Source organism: Haemaphysalis longicornis, unplaced genomic scaffold (genome assembly GCF_048455015.1).
Source record: "Haemaphysalis longicornis isolate Haplotype H1 unplaced genomic scaffold, Haemaphysalis longicornis Haplotype H1 scaffold_5, whole genome shotgun sequence".
Lineage (NCBI taxonomy): Eukaryota > Metazoa > Arthropoda > Arachnida > Ixodida > Ixodidae > Haemaphysalis > Haemaphysalis longicornis.
Window position 1 is genome coordinate 81,853,790 of NW_027526385.1, and position 19,192 is coordinate 81,872,981.

The 19,192-nt window shown below is 45.0% G+C and overlaps 1 protein-coding gene across 1 annotated transcript; it reads left to right on the plus strand.

Moving 5' to 3' along the window:
• The first annotated feature begins 1,293 nt into the window (after positions 1-1,293).
• On the plus strand, positions 1,294-16,370 carry LOC144138521 (uncharacterized). The gene is made up of 4 exons (XM_077670850.1): positions 1,294-1,450; positions 4,628-4,852; positions 5,910-6,023; positions 15,960-16,370. Exons 1-4 carry the CDS (start codon positions 1,393-1,395, stop codon positions 16,082-16,084), a joined length of 522 nt encoding a protein of 173 aa, XP_077526976.1. The 5' UTR covers positions 1,294-1,392; the 3' UTR covers positions 16,085-16,370.
• The last annotated feature ends 2,822 nt before the right edge of the window (positions 16,371-19,192 follow it).

Consider the following 19,192-nt stretch of genomic DNA (forward strand, 5'->3'; position numbering starts at 1 on the left):
TGAAGACCCTAGGGTCTTATAGTACTAAATACCCCCATAAACACCACGTATATTTACAAATACCGGTGCACTGATGTTCTTTAAAGCCAGATTCACTGTTTTGCTTACTTGCATTTCTGGGAAAACATTCTTGAGGGGCAATTGTAACCTGTTCCCCATTAAAATATGAAGGTCCTAAACCTCAAGGCGCTTTTATTCACAGCGTTTTCATACGCGGTGAGAGTGTGACAAATAAAGCCTAATAAATGGACAGAGGGGTTTGTTCTTGCCAGGAGTAATGTGTTAAGGAGAATGCTAGAGTTGAAGTTATCGGTGCATTAACTGCATGCTAGCATTGAAGGGGTAACTTGCATACGAATTTATACGATTTTTACCGACTTGGATACGAACTTGTAACAAGCATTCAAGCGGAGCGACAGCTTTCGCAATGCTTGATATACCAGCTCATCGCAGTTCTGCAATAAACACGCATTCGACGTCGCTTGTCGCCGTAAAAGGAATAATGAACGCTGTAGAACCACCGTGTTCTCCAAAGTTCTCCATACGGGAAAAGAGTTGATAACACAGCCTGACATCGCAACATAGAAGTCGTTATCCGCACCTTGAAAGCGGCCATCAAATATTTACCGGTATGGTCGGCCCAACGCCTTCAGGCTGCCCAAAAATCTCAGCTTTGGCGGAGGAGTAGTAAAAACAACGCGGCCGGCCGGCTACCGGAGCGTTTTAATATTTGACGGCCATGCAGAACGCGTGGTTGTGGTGTAGCTCTGTCGTACGCGTCCTCCGAGCTCCAAGCAATGGAAACTGAAACTGACGATGGCCGTTCTCTGTAATTAATTAGTTATTCCGACGCTACATTCGCAGCAGTAGCATTTTAACCTCACAGTAGGTCATCTACAAACTCCATAAACAATCACCCGAAATTCAAGCACCTCAAATTAATCCACTGATTAAAACATTACTTCGTTCAGTTTCTAACTATGAAAAAAAATCGCGCGCTACGCAAGATACGAGTAGACAGTCAGCTGCATTTGGCGGTTTTACCCTTTAAAGCAGGCGGGAGCATTGATATTTTTTTTAATGAAACTCTATGGACGAGAGAGCACAGAGAGTGCCCTAAATACTCATTCAGTCATCCATTACCCTGTTTGAAAACACGCGCTATTTCAGGTAGATATAGACAGTCGGCTACAGTTGGCGGCCATTCCCTTTGAAGCAGAAGAGAGTAGTACTAGAGTACTAGACTGCAGAAAACACCTACCGGCGCGCCGTCTATCGATGTACACAAAACATCCAAAACCGTGCCTGTCTCCGTCTCTCCGTCGCCTCCGTCAAAACGCAATCGGAGGCTGTTTGAAAAGGACAGCAGTATTTATTGACTTCGCTTTTGCCATGGTGCTGGCGACATCGTTGACGGGAGAAACAACCGAAGTTGGCAGCTTCTCGGCTGGTTAGTCGTAGCCAAGTCTAAGCATAGCCGTTTCAACGAAGTTGTCGCGGTGCGTCGGGAGCGGTGGGCTTCGTGGTGCATTGCCAGCAGCCGGTGGTCTTCGCGCAACCGCGGTCCGCGGCCTGAAAAATTCCCGGAGCCGAAGTACCCGTGTATCCTGCAGGCATGGTGTTTTGAATTTAACGGCTGCCCTTTGCATCCTTTTGCAGCACTGTTGCATGGCGCATCAACACGTGCAACTTGGTCATAGAGCAGGCACATGCGGTGGTTCATCGGCGTCGCATAATTTTTCTTTCCCGCTAGCGTTTCGCACATTGATCAAACTTTGCTACGTATCATTCACCTGAAGCGATAGAAAAGGACCTTGCGGCGATGATGAAGGTGGACTTTACTGCTACCACTTGTAGTGCAGTCGTAACAAAATGCGCGTTTGTTGCGACGCTGTCGCGTCGTCGGGTGCACCATGCTTGAAAACACGTAGCAGCGTTTGTTTGGATTGCGTGTTCGTGGTGCGTCCGCGAATATAGTCTTTTTTTTTTTTTGAGGTCGTGTAATGTTGGACACGCCTTTACAGGTGCCGAAGGGACGATACGCAACGCACGGCTTTTATGTACCGTGAGCGTCTGACCCCATTTCAGTATTAACGGTATTAACCACCTGCAACGCGGCTGACAACAGCGAGCCGTCGTGCCATCAATCGATCACTCGCTGTTCGCCGCTGTTCTTGCGCGTGTTTAGAAATGTATACCGGTGTGGGCGCTACAGGTCTTTTTGGGTGACAGCTAGTTCAGTGCGTAGAAGTGTGAGTGGAGCATTTGAGAAGGAGCATTTACAATGCCAGTACAGAAAGCGCGGGAGTGTGCAGTCTTGTGCAGTAGCTACTAGTCAAATGATGGGTATGCGAATCAAAGATGCAGGTGCAGGGCTGTGTGAACAAGTTTTGTGAGGACAGCTGGACCCAAGATTACGTGTGTTTAGTTAGATTATTACGCGTCAGTTTTACTGCAGGGCCATATGTTGCTATGGGGCGCCTTGTATTTGTGCCTGTTATTGGTAAATGGCGTGCTCGTGTGTGGCTAGACGAATTTCGTACAACTTAATCTTGCTTCCCGCTCACTGGTGACACGACAAAACTGCCACATCCTCATTGCTTGAGGCAGCGTGACTGTCTTCTCTTCAGACGAAGCTTCCGCACTGTTTCACTTTTGAAATCAGTTACACATTGAATGCGAATAGAATAACTGTTTTGGGTACCTGTGGCTGGAAGGTGTTAGTTTGCAAGTTGGCGGTTTGTGACGAAAATGTGCGACGTACAGATGGTCGTTGCATAAAGGAATCAACAACACGAGTGCAACCCTGAAATTTGGATTGAGAGCAGTGCTTGTGTTGTCACTCTTTCCTTCTTTCTAGTGTGCTCTGTATTTTGGTTGTAACTCCTATGGAGCTGCGCTGTCCCAGAATGCAGTTGGCTGTCATCGTTGCCATTAAGTGATGACCACTGAGGTGCATTGTTGTATTGGAAGCTGAAATTCGAAACAGCGCAAAAAGACGGGACAACGAAACGACGGCACAAGGCACTGACTAACAAATGGTTGGTTTATTGCGCGGGTTGCGAAATATACTCAGAAAAAAAAAAGGAGGAGGCATGAAAAAGAACACGATAAAAAGAAGTGCATCGAACATAGCACACAAAACATTACACGTGCATTGATTAAATGGTAGCAACGCTGATATGAGACGTGGCCAGAGGCGCAAGTCATATTGTTAGTCAGCGCCTTGTGTCGTCGTTTCCTTGTCCCGTCTTTTTGCGCTGTTTCGAATTTCAGTATGCACCACCAACTAGCCCAAACCACCGTTCTAACACAGTGTATTGGAAGCTAAGCCAAAGATCCAACAGTTTGCCTTAGCTGAAGCTGACATTAGTTTTTTTATATTGAAGCATTAAAATGAGGTTTATTTTATCTTGGTTAGTGCCATACGAACCAATATGCAGAAAGAGGTTCCAAAGTAAACACTGCAGTGGCCAAATTTAAAGTTATCTCTGGCCTCACATTTACGAAACTATTTCCTTGCTAGGATGGGTGCTTATTGCTCGAAGCTTTGTATAGGGCCAAGAAGACTAGTTGTGGAACAAAAGTGTGATGTAAGCCAGCTCCTAACAGTTATCACGGGCGTCAAGTCGTGTGAACTTGTTCTGTGTATATGTTTTATTGAAAAGTACGACCATTGTTTTATTGAAAAGTAAGACAACATTAGCAGCCAATAGAAGTTTTAGAGTAGGACAGATATGCACTCCTTGACATCGTTTCTTTTGTTACGGGAGAGCCAGTCGTCCGTAAGTAAGGGCTTTCTATTCATTGACAGCTTCCCTTCCTTTTTCCATGATCAACTTAATAAACAATGAAAATGGCCTTTGATGGTTTCAACTCGCCAACTGCAAAGCCAGAAATTTTTTAAATGAAATTGCATTCCTTAGCCCACCTCTTCGTAGAGAGCTTTGAAATTTCAGTGGAAAAATTAACTCTCTCCTGTGCCTAGCAACGGCACTGAACAGAGTAAGAATAATTGCACTAAAAAAATTCTTTTGCCAAAGAATTAGTTTGTGCTTTCATATTCTTTTGCTCTCTCAGACCTGGGGCAAAGCATCTAAAGACTTCAAAGCTCATTAGGTCTAGACACTCACATTGTACGCAAATGTCTTTTAATTTGAACCAACCGAGCTTTTCAAATGGCATTAGGATTAGATAAGAGTTCGTAGGAGGAAGCTTGCATTCTGCTGTCGCGAAATTCTCGATGCACTTCTGAGCCCTCTTAACGCTTGTGCTGTATCCAGGAAGAAAGGTGCAATTACAACCTGTTGTGGTGAAGTTATCGGTAGTGACTGGGATAAGACAGCATTTCTGATCAGTGCCAACAAGTGACTATGTGGCAGTTCAACTTCCCTCTGGCAGCTGAAGGAGCTTTTTGGCCGCATGCATTTTGTCAAGCAGAGCCCAGTGGCGTATTATATATAATAGTCATACATATTATAGAGCGTATTATAGTCCGCTTTTTGCTAAAGGAACAAAGTGCGGCTTATTAAATTAAAGACAGCTTTAAAAAAGCAACGCGCTTCCATCTTTGACCTCACAGTAGCCCAATTACTGAGACCCTTTTTCTTGTGCGCGTGACTTGCAGGGCAGTGCTCCCGAAACATGAAGCCCCCCAGCTCCCCTGCGTCCAACAGTGAACATTGCGACACAGCACCAGTGGTCGTGCCGACAGACGGTGGGTGTCGTGACGTAGACAAGCCTGTGAACGGACGTGCCGAGCCAACTGAAGTCAAAGCCGAAGCCGGCGAGGGGCAGCTGAACGGTGCGGAAGCAGACGACAGCGACGCTGGAATTGGCGACTGTGATGAAGGTGCCTGACCGAGGGGATGGAGATAAACTGTGGGAGGAGGGGGTGTCACCTGTTCAGTGGAAGAGCTCGCTGATGCTGATAGTGTTGTTAAGCCTAACCCCTTCCCCCCCACTCTTTCCTGTCAGTTGTGATGCGCATTGTCTTGCTGTGCGGCAAGCGTGTTTTGCAACGTGTGTGTGTGAGATTTTGATTGATGTGACTAAGGAATTTTTTGGTGCGTCTTATTCTTGGAGGGCCGTTTTTAATGACCTGTGAGTCAGGATAGCTGTTGGCGAAGAGAAAAAAGTGTTCAAATCTAGTTAAAAGTGTTCAAATCTTGTTAGTTCTTTCACTGCTGCCACGCAACTTATCTGCTTGCATTAAAGGGACCACAAAAACAAAATACAATCGTATTCACTGTGCATCACCATTTAAGGGATACAATCAGATGTAACTTGAGGCCCTCCATGCAATTGCCCAGTAAGAAACGATTCTGTGATATTGGAGAAATCGGATGGAAGTGGGAGTCTGACCTGCATTGTACAACTTGGCAGATGTTGAGTGTCATTTTGGTTAAGGTGACCCAGACCCGACATCTCCCCCCTATGTTTCTCAGGCAATACGAGAAATGTCGCACTTCAGGCCCAACTGCTGGCCTTTTGTTGTGTCATCAGTGTGTTTGTAGTGTTGTTGTTCAACCTTGATCCCGCACTTCTGAGAAATGCATCTATCAACCTGGGAAGCTTGACTTGATTGTAGTGTAAGCTTACAGTGCAATACCATTCGTTACCAGTGCAATACCCTTCTGAGTGCAAGAGATAGAAGTCTAAGATGTGCTCCAGGCATATCAGCAGTTCGAATTTTGCACCGATCGACCCGTTGCTGTCTTTGGGAATGAACCAGTGCCGTTTTTCTCGCTTGAAGCTTCCATCATCAGGACACCTGCCAGGAAAGATCAGGTTTTGCCGATTGCAAAAGTTTTGAACTAATTTTGTTGTTTGATTAGCTGAAGGTCTCAACGGGTAATGGTAGGATTAAAAAATTACCTCTGTGCTTTTTTTTTTTAATGCAATTGCAGACCTGGACGCGGAGCTTGAAGCAATCTACACAGAAGGAGTAACCGTGGACACCAAAGATGACGACGCCCCGCCCGAAGACTGGGAGAGCGAAATTGTTGACACGTCCGACTCCGGTATGCCGTATTTATAGTCTAGTTAGTGTAAAGTGTAGTTTTTTGGAACACAAGCACTTTTTCACTTGTGACAAAGCGTAAAGCCTGTGACAACAAGTATTTCGCTTTAACAGGCTGATATGACACATGTAAGAGAACGTTACACTGCTGAGATGATAGTTTGTCGATACACCAGTCATGTAGTCTGCCATCCGTGGCAATCGGCAAGTGCCTTGTGCAGTGAAAGCCACCGGGCAAGCAACACACTTGTCGACTGTAATGCTTGGTAATTTTATGACTGTTTGCTTTTGAAAGTTTTTTCCTAAAAAAACTTATTGTATTAACCCTTTCACTGCCGAGCTTTTTTCTGACTGCTCTTCACCCCCTGCCGGGTATTTTTTCATGTTGGTTCAGTGGAAATTTTGGGCTAGTAATGCACCATGGTACTCCACAGGACATGTGAAGATATTTATTCAGGATTATCCTATTCAAATAAGAAAGGCTCACTAATTACATGTAATTACCACAATAATTAACAAAATGATCTGCTAAGTAGGACGTCCAGCCGTTTAGAAAACCTTCTTGGTGCGGAACTGTTCGGTAGCATTCTTCGCTGTCGTCGCGTGGCGAGGCACTTAGCTGAGCTCCTTCATCGCTATTACTTTCATCCGAGTCAGAATTCATCAGCAGTTCTTGAATTTCTTCGTCCGTCAAAGCGCGGACGCACGTGGCGCGCTGACTCCCCATGGCTGCTGCGCTCTGCCGATACGAAGCGACGCTGGTGGAAAAGCGTGTGCTCCATCTGTTGTCTAAAATTTAATTTAAAAGTTCTGTGTGTTTAGGTGACCTCTCCATAGATGGCGGGACATGAACGCTATTTTTTTTTTTTTTTTTTTTCGCACGAGTTGTCTCGGGGGAGTGGCAGGGAGTGAGTAAAAAAAGAACACGAGCATACTCGGGAGTAGCAGGGGGTGCGCGTGGGTGGTTTCACGAGTTATCTCAGTAGTGGCAGTTAAAGGGTTATTGACCTTTTCTTGTCTCACTACGAATATTATTAGCATTATTTTGCATTTGCTTTTGCCCCGAACGGGGCACCTTGAGTAATCTTGGTGACGGTGTTGGCGACACCGTGGACCCCGAGCCCCCGTACTCACGCTGTAACCGACTGTGGTAATGAGTTCTAAGGTGAAGGGTAGAAACCTCAAACGGTGGCCGTCGGAGTCCAAGTCAAACTCCGGCGGATCGGCTCCCTGTCCGTTTACCAGACAGGGAGCTCCGGGACCTCTTTGACCATCAGGGTAAAGTCAAAGAAGAAAGTACCCCCGTCCCCTGCTTTATACTGTGGCGCATGGTATTATCTAAACCCCTTCTGCCAAATGATCGGGCCCCGAAAAGGGCCCGCACCGAAGCAACCTTTAAACCCCTACCGAACCTCGTCTTCAATAACCCTGACAACTTTCCTCGCTTCCTAGTCATGCAGACTGCTGACAAAGCCACCCCAATAACTTAGAAATCTGTGTTCCTGATCGCCAAGTTCATTGAAGGTATAGTTGGAAAAAACTATGAAGCAAAGAAACTTGCATCTGGTGACATGCTTTTTGAGGTCAGAACTGAGGGAACAATCTGCTAACCTTCTAAAACAAACAAGCATAGGTGACTTACAGATCACGGTAACACCTCACCGAACCCTCAACAGCTGCCAAGGTGTGCTCCCGGAAACTAAACTCATACATGAAACTGAGGCAGATATTCTTGAGGGCTTACGTGAGCAAGGAGTGACTGGTGTTAGACGTATCACAATGAGGCGCGATGGAAATGAGATCAAAACCAAACATATCATCTTGACTTTCGATCGTAGTACGCTCCCCGAATCTGTCAAAGCCGGGTTTTTCCACTGTCAGATAAGGGCGTACATTCCAAACCCGCGACGTTGCTTCAAGTGTCAAAGGTACGGGCACGGTAGCAACAACTGTCGAGGGCAAAACACATGTGCAAAATGCTCGAAGCATGACCACCGGACAGATCAGTGTAATGCAACGCAATTTCACTGTGCTAACTGTCAAGGATCCCACCCCGCATATTCCCGTTCTTGCAAAAAATTCAAAAATGAGAAAGAAATCATAAACCTCAAAGTGACCCACAACCTGTCTTACCCAGAAGCTCGGAAAAGACATTCGATGCTTTCAGGAAGTTATGCTGACGCTGCTCACCGGGGGGTGGGGCGGCGTCAGGTTTCGGTGGCGACCCACTGCTGCAACGCTGACCTGGTCCCACCCCCGCCCCCCACTGGGCTGGCTTCTGCTGCCCAAAATGTTGTACCACAGCCTGTGGATTCCACTGCGGCTGCGGTGGCAACGAACACTGTAGGTGGAGACGGCTTGCCTTCCGCTCCTGCTGCGCTGTCGCCCTTGGGCACAGTAGGCAGCGAGGTGGGGAGCCTTGCGTCCACGTCTACACGCACAACACCGCTACAGCCGCCATTGGCCCGTGCGGCAAACACGAGTGCAACTCCTCGAGGTCCACGGCAAAAGGAGGGAGATCCTGCATTTACTCCTTTGCGTCGGATGAAGAGATGGACGTAACACCCATGCCAGCTCGGTCAGCTGTTCAGCAAAACGAGCAGCGTGGCAACATCAGTCATAGGAAAAAACCAGCTCCGCGCATAACTGACCCTAATGCAGGCTCAGTAACATAGATAACACCACCCGTCTGCAACATGCAGATACACGCTGCACTCTCTCTTTAAACACGTATGGTAGTACAATGCATTACACAATGGAACTGCAGGGGCTTAATGAAAAACTTGGATGACATATACGAAATTCTTCATAAAAACCAATCAACCATCTTATGTCTTCAGGAAACGCATTTACAATCGAAACAAACAAAATTTCTGAAGCGCTATTCTGTGTTTAGGAAAGATAGGAACGACTGTTCTCACTCCTCTGGTGGTGTAGCTATAGTTATACAACATTCTATTCCCTGTCAATTCGCCCCTTTGACCACAACCCTCGAAGTGGTTGCTGTACGTGTAATAATCACCGACAGGTTAATAACGATAGCTTCAATATATATTCCCCCTGACTTTTGCCTTTGCAGTCCAGAATTTGAATACTTAATTAACCAGCTACCGGATCCATTCCTGCTGGTGGGCGACTTTAATGCCCACAGCAAAGTGCGGGGATCTGAACGCGAAGATGGCCGGGGCCGTTTCATTGAAAGATTCTTACTCTCATCTGGTGCGTGTATATTTAATAAAAAGAAACCAACATACTACAGCACAACACACAACACCTACTCACACATCGACTTAGTAATAGGTTCATCCATCCTCTTCCCTTTGTTCGAGTGGAATGTGGACTCCAACCCTTATGGAAGTGACCACTTTCCTGTCACTCTTAAGTGTCTATATACTCTCTGACAGTTCTATTTGCCGTAAAAGGCTTAAAGAAACCCGTGCAGACTGGGTGGCTCTTAAGCAAAGATCACAGCTGTCCTACACATTCATAAAACACTTACATATCGATGAAGCTCCTAGAATTGTCACCGCCCACATTATAGAGGGTGCCAAGAGTTCAATCCCTCAAACCTCCGGTACTCCTCAAGATCCCAGAGGGCCCTGGTGGAATGAGGAGTGTTGAAACGCACGCAAAGTGCAAAACAAGGCCTAGGGAAACTTCCGAAGGTACCCAACGGCACAGAATCTAATTGCTTTCAAGCGTGCCAAGGCAGTTGGAAGGCGTATTCGCCGCGAAGCCAAAACCAACAGCTAGAGAACTTTTGTGGGTTCTATTAAGTCTTACACTGACAAGCAAGGTGTGGAACCAAATAAGAAAGTTCAAAGGGCACAAAACAACCTTACCCCTTGTTAGCACCACTGACAACACATTAGAAGACCAGGCAAACACACTAGCCAAACACTTTGAACTTATGTCAAGTTCTTCACATTACACAGACAGATTTATCAGGTACAAAACATCTGCTGAACGTAAATCCATTAGGGACATCGAGAAATCGTCACAAGACTCTTACAAGTAACTGTCCATTTTCCATCCACGAGCTTAAGGTTGCCTTGGCGACTTGTGAGACATCGGCACCAGGTGCAGACCAAACCACATATACACAATGATTCAACACCTCCACGCAGACACCCTTGAAACACTCCTTTATTTGTTTAACAAGATATGGAGTGCAGGACATCTTCCATGGGCTTGGAAAGAGGCAATTGTGGTACCATTACTTAAACAAGGGAAAGAGGCCTCTTCTCCTTCTAGCAATCGGCCAATAGCACTTACCAGATGTTTAAGTAAACTGTTCGAGAAGATGGTCAATAGAAGGCTCATGTACTTTTTAGAATATCACGGTATTCTAGATAGCTGCCAGGCAGGTTTCCGTTCGGGAATATCTACAACCCACCAGCTTGTGGCCTTGGAATCGTATGTTGAAAATGCTTTTGTCCACAGGCAGCACTGTATGTCTATTTTCTTTGACTTGGAGAAGGCGTACGGTACTGCATGGCGCTGTGGCATCCTGCGTGACCTCAAAGCTTTCGGTGTATCTGGAAATATTCTGAACACTATAGAAAGCTATCTGTCTGAGCGAACTTTTCGCAGAAAGGGTGGGAGCATCACTTTCTAGAATACACACTCAAGAAAACGGGGTCCTGCAGGGTGGAGTACTGAGTTGTACACTTTTCATTGTCAAAATGAACTCACTCTAAAAGGCACTGCCACCCACAATTTTCTACTCAGTCTACGTTGATGATATTCAAATCAGCTATAAGTCTTGTAATCCGTCAATCTGCGAGTGGCAGTTACAACTTAGTGCTAATAAACTTGAAAAGTGGGCAGATGAAAATGGTTTTAAGATTAATCCTGAAAAGAGCACATGTGTACTGTTTTCTCGGCAGCGTGGAGTCCAGCCTGACCTTGAAGTCCGTATTAATAATGTAGTGAATCCCATCGAAAATGAACACAAGTTTCTGGGTATTCTGCTGGACAAAAGGCTCACATTTATCCCCCACATTAAACAACTCAAAATTAAGTGCACTAAAACCATGAACAATATAAAACACTATCCAACCAATCATATGGTGCAGGTAAGACATGCTTGCTCCGTCTTTTCAATAGTTTAGTGCGATCGCGCATAGACTACGGCAGTGTGGTGTATGGTTCTGCTTCGAAAACAGCTTTAAAAATGCTCGACCCAGTGTTGCATTTAGGGCTCCGCCTTGCGTCTGGGGCTTTCCAGACAAGCCCTATAGAAAGCTTGTATGTTGAGACCGACCAGTGGTGCTTAGAGCACCAACGCACATACATGGCACTTTTGTACTACGTGAGAGCAACGTCGATGAGGAATCACCCGTTCTATACTATTGTTTAAAACACTTCTGAAAGGTTGTTTTTGAGCTGTCCTTCACTCCCTCTGCCTTTTCTCTCCGAGTGCGAGCAGAGGCAGAGGACCTTGGTGTTACCCTGACCGACACCTACCAAACAAACATCACTGAGTTTATTGCACCTTGGAATCTGCTCCCTGTCATCTGTGACGTGTCTTTCAAAGAAATTGACAAAAGACACGCACCAAAGGAACTCATTCTGCGACACTTTCTACACTTACAATACAAAGTACCCATACACTGCTTTTTATACGGATGCCTCAAAGTCTTCCACTGCAGTTGCATGTGCGGCACATGGTCCCCACTTTTCCAGCACAAGAACGCTAAACAGGAACACGAGTATATTTACGGCAGAGGCACATGCTATTTTAATAACTGTGGAACACATAACACAAACAAAAACACAACAATCCATTATATTCACAGACTTCTTTTGTTGTAACAGCATTACGCTCTGGCAAAAAAGTAGAAATGCGATATTGAACAAGGTCATTAAAGAAATCATGTCAGCGTATGCTTTAAAACGGATCATAATAGTGTGCTGGGTGCTCGGACACTGCGGAATTCCTGGCAATGAGCTCGCTGACCAGAGCGCCGCCGCAGCAGCACTGCGCTGTGAAATTGATGTTCCTCAGCTGTGCTATCTTGACATAAAACCGCTCATTCGTAAGTCGCTACGAAAACGCTGCCAGCAACACTGGGACACACAGGCAGAAAACAAACTCCACACTATAAAACCCCAAATTGGCAGCTACTACACAGAAAAACATCACAGAACAGAAGTGTACATGAGCAGTCTACGTGTAGGTCATACATATGCCACTCATTCCCATCTTTTAAATGGAGCCCCACTGCCACGATGCAACAGTTGTGGACATCGTCTGTCTGTAATGCATGCTCTCATTGAATGTCCGCACTTCCACAGTGCGAGAAAGAAGCATTTCCGGGAACTGTACACTCACATGATTCCACTTTACCCACCATTGTTTTTAGGCGATAAACCCTTCATTCCAAGTAAACGTCTCTTTGCTTACCTTGGAGACATTGGATTTTTAAAAGGCATCTCATACCACACATGTTAGCAAAGCCCCTCAGTGGGGGTAGCTTTGATTGAGCGTCATAACCATCTGGCTCACTCCAGAGTTTGTTTTTTAAATAAGGGGCTCTATACACTCCCCCGCAGTAGTTTATCACATTTCTATTTTACTTAAAATTTTACACCAGAAAGGACACAACCATTGTGTTGGCGCTCTTTGGCCTTCGTTGCCCTTGCGCCAGAAAACAAACAAACATTATCATAATCATGCACTTGCTTTTGTGAAAGAGTTAATAGGCATTTTTAAAGGGTAAAGCATTACTGTGCACGCCTCTGATCGTCTGCTGACCGCATCCGATTTTTGTCAACCGATTTTTGTGGAGTACATGTCCTCTAGCTGGTATGAAAGCCAGCATTTTATATACCGGAGCAACCATGAGGCATTTCTAAACAAGCAGGTGGAAATAATTTTAATTTGGCACTAAACTTTCTGAAGTCTGAAAGGCGGTGACACCGTGTCTAAACGGGACGCTACGTTACGTGTCCAAACAGTTCAGTCGACCTAGACAGGTGATTCAGAAACTGCATGAAGGAATAGGGAAGGCTGCACATTGTTGTTGCTTGAGCTGGGGACAAATTTTTAACCCTTTGAGGGTCGAATTTTTTTGTCAAATGCTACCCCCCCCCAGGGTGGATTTTTGTTATTGCTGATTTAAATTCTTCGGATGAATCTATTTCGAGAAAAAATTATTGTAATTTTTTTAAGGGTGACCATAAAGTGACAAAAAAATTGTTTGTATTGTTACATACATGTGGTTTATTCATGAGTAACACAAGAAAAAATTCTAAATATAAACGAGAGAGTAACAAGCCGGCACCTTTTAAGTGAATCGAAATCAGATAGACATCAGTTTCGCGGGTGCAAAAAGTAGGAAGTGCCCGGAAGACGATACCGAAACCAGCCGCTGCGCGCGGGCATGCGGCTGGATGCGCGAGCGATAGGTGGCGCACCACCCTTATAAAATACAAAAAAAAAACGAGATAAGCGCCTCATCAGTTTCGCAGGTGCCCTTGGTCTGTGGCTGGCGCAAGAGATACCCAGCGCACCCCCTCGTTACCGGATGCGCAAGCGATACCCAGCGCGCCGCTGAAGTAAATCACACACAAAAAAAAAAGAAAAAAAAAGAAAAGAAGAGCCATCGGCGCAAGAAAAAAAAAATTGACGTATTTCCGCAGTGTGGCAGCCCATGCCAAGCAAGAGAAGTTGGCGAAAGAGGCGCGCTTCTTAAAGAGACAAGCGATGCCATACATGTACGTCATTGACCATTTTCGAAATGTTTGCCGATGTCGTACATATACGGCCGTGATCCTCAAAGGGTTAAAGCAACACGATCAAGACAACTGAGCGGGTATTAAAGCAAAGATTTCTTAGTGGCACCAAGGGCGTTCTGTTAAAAAAACTAATGCATTTCCCCATTAACCGGTTAGTCAACCAAAAAGCTCTGATAAGATCTGTGTACGCATTGTGCGTACGTGAAACTGAGCTTCCAATTGTGCCAAAATGGTTACTTGAAAATCGCAAAGAAGGAACTGTTCTAGACACGACAAATGATAGACGCGTCGATCATAAAGAAGGAGTACAATTGCGTACCTTTGTATCATAAACCAAGTATCGATATGCATTTAGACCGTTCGTAGATGCAATTTATCACTTGAACGTTAACAGTCAGTTAATTAACACACTAATAACTACGTTTTTAAGGGGAGACACTGCTCTTAAAAAAACTTTAATTTTTGAGTAAACTCTGTGAAACTTGTCAGACTTGTTGCTTTTCCTCCACTGATTCTAAATATGGCATTATTTTTTTTGTTGGTCAATTAGGTCCCGAGATAATTAGAGGTAATTAACCATTTTTGGAGGAACAATAGACAAAACTGTGTTGGTAAGAAAACTTTAATCTTTACATTTTCCAACACCATGAACACTGGTGAGTGCAATAAGACAATCAGTTTTTTTATGCGTCGCTTGGAACTAATTTTACAGCTCATTAAACCTTGGTGGCAACACTGGCAAGGAGCCATTTTGAGTGCCAACTTCAAACACTGAAGTTTAATGAGCTGTAAAATTAGTTCCAAGCGACGCATAAAAAAACTGATTGTCTTATTGCACTCACCAGTGTTCATGGTGTTGGAAAATGTAAAGATTAAAGTTTTCTTACCAACACAGTTTTGTCTATTGTTCCTCCAAAAATGGTTAATTACCTCTAATTATCTCGGGACCTAATTGATTAACTAAAAAAATAATGCCATATTTGAAATCAGTGGGGGAAAAGCAGCAAGACTGACAAGTTTCACAGAGTTTACTTAAAAATTAAAAGAAATAGTTTTAAGAGGGGTGTCCCCCCTTAATGCTTGCCTGTGATACGTCACTCGTGCCCACATTCCATCACTGTGGTGCTAAATTAGGTCGTTTAATTCTTGCGTCTTCTCAGTTATAAAAGCCTCTTTCATGGCTGGAATGGGGCTGCTTGAGTGAACAAATGGTAGTTCTTTCAAGCTCAACGAAGTTGTATTTCACCTTCAAGACCCCTTGACACGCACTGGATTATGATGCATACAGTCGACTCACGTTAATACAAATACCACGCGAACTGCAAAAAACTTCAAATTAACTGAGCTTCCAATTATACAGAAAGCACAGCAGCACTGCCATTAGCCAGCGACACGTGTCCCCTCTTGATTTTGTTCAGAAGACCTGAAAACAGAGAGATGCATGCGCCAACGCGAATCTCAGCTGACCTGCCACTTTTACAACTCTGCACTACCTCAGTCATGATGGCGCCGACACAGTGCAGAGCACGGCAGGGTTTCGGTGCTTAAAAACTTCGAATTTTGTCAAGATCACGGTCACCTTGATGCCTGTTATTCCAAATAATTTCCATTTTAACGTCTATTGGGTTTTTAGATTCGCCGGTGGGAGCACAGCGGCTGGTTTCGGTATCGTCCTCCGGGCGCTTCCCGCTTTATGCGCCCACGAAACTGACGTCTATCTGATTTCGATTCACTCAAAAGCTGCCGGCTTGTTACTCTCTCGTTTTTATCTAGAATTTTTCTTCTGAAACGCCATAATAAACCACATGTACGTAACAACACAAATGATTTTTTTGTACGAAAGAATAAGTTTGCGCAGAAGACGAGGACGAAGAGACGAGAGGACAGGACGAGCGGTCGTCCTGTGCGTCTCTTTGTCCTCGTCTTCTACACAAACTTATTCTTTCGTACATCATGAACCAATTAGCCAGCAATCAAGTCCTACTAATATTTTTTTGTCACTTTACGGTCACCCAAAAAAATGTTTGATTATGTTTCCTCGATATAGATTCGTCTGTAGAATTCAAATCAGCAATAAAAAAAAATCGACCCTGGGGGGACGCATTTGGCGAAAAAATTCGACCCTCAAAGGGTTAACTTGTGGCGTGAATTGAAACATGCTGTTTTATGGGGTGGTTGGTTCCCTCCTTTACAGATTCTAGGCCAAGCCAGTACAACCCGAACGTGTTCGTGCCCTGCCACACGCATCCCCTCTCGTCGCGCCGGAAGCCCAACTGGACCGAACTGACCGAGGGTCAGTTTGACGACGCCGACATGTGATCGACGGCGGCCAAGCAAGACGGGCTTTTAGAAAACGAGGGGCGGCAGATCTTGACTGCTCTGTCCTGGCATCATCGTGACGAATGAGTTGCAGCTCAGTTTTTCAGGCCTTGGAATGGGAGGCAGCTGCTGGGCGCCTCTCGCTTTTATGTTTCTCCCTTTAAAATTTATTGTTGCTGTCTGGGAGATGCCAGGGCGGGCAAGCAGTTGGAATGTGTGCTGCACATTGCGGCTTTCCTAAATTATGTTTTATGTGAATAAAAGGTTCCTGACGGGTCACTGTGAATTGTGTTCTGCTGTGTGGAAAGCGATTCTGGCGCATATATTGCTAGGTGAAGTTCCGTGGTCATTCACATCTATGCGTATTGCATTGCATTGAAGAAGGTTGAATGCAGAAATTTTGTCAAGGGAGGTACTACTCGTAGTGTAGTGAGAAGCACAGTAAGTGAGGGCTTTTAGGGAAAGAAAAATACAGGTGTGCAGGTGTTTTCTTTTCTTCTTGCCCTCCCCCCCCCTTTTTTTTCTTTTAATTACACTAATACACTTTTGCAGCGGCATTACTACCCTGATCTGGAGGTACTAGTTTCACTAATGTCTCAAAGATCAGCTGATCTCTATGTAAAGCAAAGAAGAAACTAGAAGTTAGCAGCTTTGTTTAAGCCCGACACAACACTTTTCATGTTTGAAAGAAAAATTTAAAAAGTGGAGCGTTCCTTTAAGCTACTGCAGTATTGTTTGAACAGCATCGCTTGACAATTTGTTGAGCGTGTTGTGGCAAGCCAGTTATTTTGCTGACCCGAGGTTTTGCACTATGCTTTATTATAATTTGTAACTTGTACAACTGTAACAATGTCTGAGGAATTTACCGATTGTGCGATCAGGGGGGCATTGGAGAGGTCTGGAGCAGTTGCATGTCTTAGAGCTGCACAGGCACACCGATGCCTTATAAAAACGGCCACTGTGCTCTCTTTATGCAAGACATGGTTGAAAGTTGATCATGTCTTCCTGTTTTACGACTGGTTTTTTCCAATCATACTACTAGTTATACATCTGTTGTTCTCACAGCATCAATGCTATGGTCGGACACTTTTCACAATTTAAAGTCTCGTCTAAAAGGGACATCGCTTTTTAAGTGCAGAGCACTTTAGAGGCTCACCGTGTCGTCATAGCTCGCTCGCTGGACCCAAGTAGAGCACACGGTGTTCCGTCGTCGCGGCATAACCGAGAGGCTTCGAAAGCCGAGCGGTTTATAGTCATAATCGTTCGAAACTCGTGAAACACTGGCGCTTGTCATACATCTCCCCGTTGTTTAGCGGCAAGAAAACTGCAGGTACATTTGAGGCAAAATATACGTAATTAACCGGCAGTGCCCGCATTCATTTAGTTAGGAACGCTCGTTGGGTTGGTTTTTACGACAGTAATCGAAAAAAAGTGGCAGTACAATGCCGGCACATGTGGGAGGAAAAGCAAGCACAAAAAGAAACAAAATTTCCGCTGGTGCAGTTTCAGGCAGGGAGCACGTGAGCACTGCAAAGGCGGGAAATTTGAATTGCATTGGGTGGGTAGCAGTGAGCAGGTAACGGCGCTACAGCCCATTATGGCGAATCGCTGCTCTGCACTTCCGCCAGCTTTCGCATTGAGTGGAACGGCTTTAATTTTTTGTCATATCAGTGGGAATGTTACTCCTGGCCGTCTGTTGATACGAAATTCTATCATCACCCTAGGCCAATTTCCTGATAGTGTTGGTGCAGTGGCACGTTGTGGGCAGTGCTTCCTGTGGGCTGTTGTGGAAACAGTTACTCAAGCTGATAAAAGTATAATAAAATGAAGGTGGGTAGCCTATTCTAAGCTGAGAAAGCATGTGGGTCAGCTCTTTTTGTTTATGGACTACATGAACACAATCGCAATAGGGTCCCAAGACACCTGCGGCCCAGTGATAGTAAAAAAATGTGGTGCGCAGATGAAATCCTGTATCCTTTCTTATCGTCGTCACCGTACCATCATCCTCCTCTCTGCACTGCTGTTGTCGCTGAACCCGATCACAGCGTCAGGCAAACGCACACTTCTGGCTGCTGCTGTCGTAGTTCAAGTGTTCCTGCGGATGCTTGATGAGCACAGCTGACAGCAAGCTCCCATAAAAATTTGCTCAAAAGCCTAGTAACACTCGAGAAGTCATGAAGCACTTCAGTTTGCCTACATGCTTTGAATGCAGTAGCGTTACGGTGTCGCCTCGCGATACTTTACCATTGCTTCGCGGGTGTCGTGCCGATTCCATGAAGCTAATATCACATCTTTGTAGCTTGTCACCAGAGTTCCAAATAGTCTGCAGTTTGGAAATGAATGTCAAAGAAGACATGCACGTCCCATCAAAGAAGACGGGAAGCAGCAAAAAAAAAGTTCAAGTATCACTAGGGCAAGCCATGCTTAAAGGAGCCATGAAGAGAAAATACAATTTTGTGTGATTTGAAAGAACTAGGATTCACAATCTCACTCAGCTCCATTACAGCCCCAAAAGATGTTTTTTAACGAAAAAAAAAGCAAGAAGTATTTAAAAACTTTCAAATTTTGCGCCACAGTGACGTGTTATGAGCAAGAATGACGTCATACGGGCCAACAATAAAACATAATTTTCAGTGCGTTAACTGCACGTTAGCATTCAAGTGATGCGGTTAAATGGAACTAGAGGCCCCATTACAGACGTCCAGTGATGTGTCGTCGCGACAGGTCAGTTAGGCGGCTGACAATCGCACAAACAAGGTTCCGTGGCGTCATGGAAAAGTTGCGGGAAATTGGCTAGGGGGTCGCGACTGCTTCACACGTTTTCTTTCATATCTCCGTTATTTGTTCGAAGATTGCGATGCCGCTTCAAACGAGAACGCTTCAAGCTGCTGTTTCACATGCCACTCAAATATCGATAAAAGAGTTGCAAGCAGAATGCGAGAAATAAATATCGTGCAAGTTTTTTTGCACAGTTTGCGTTTTTTTTTTTGTGGCACCACAAACTGGCAAAATAGTCGCAGACCGGAATGGCCGGAAGGTGGGTAAAAGTTATGGGGACTAAGCCGTCTTTTTAATAAACCCAACTTGTATTTTGTCTTCATGGCTCCT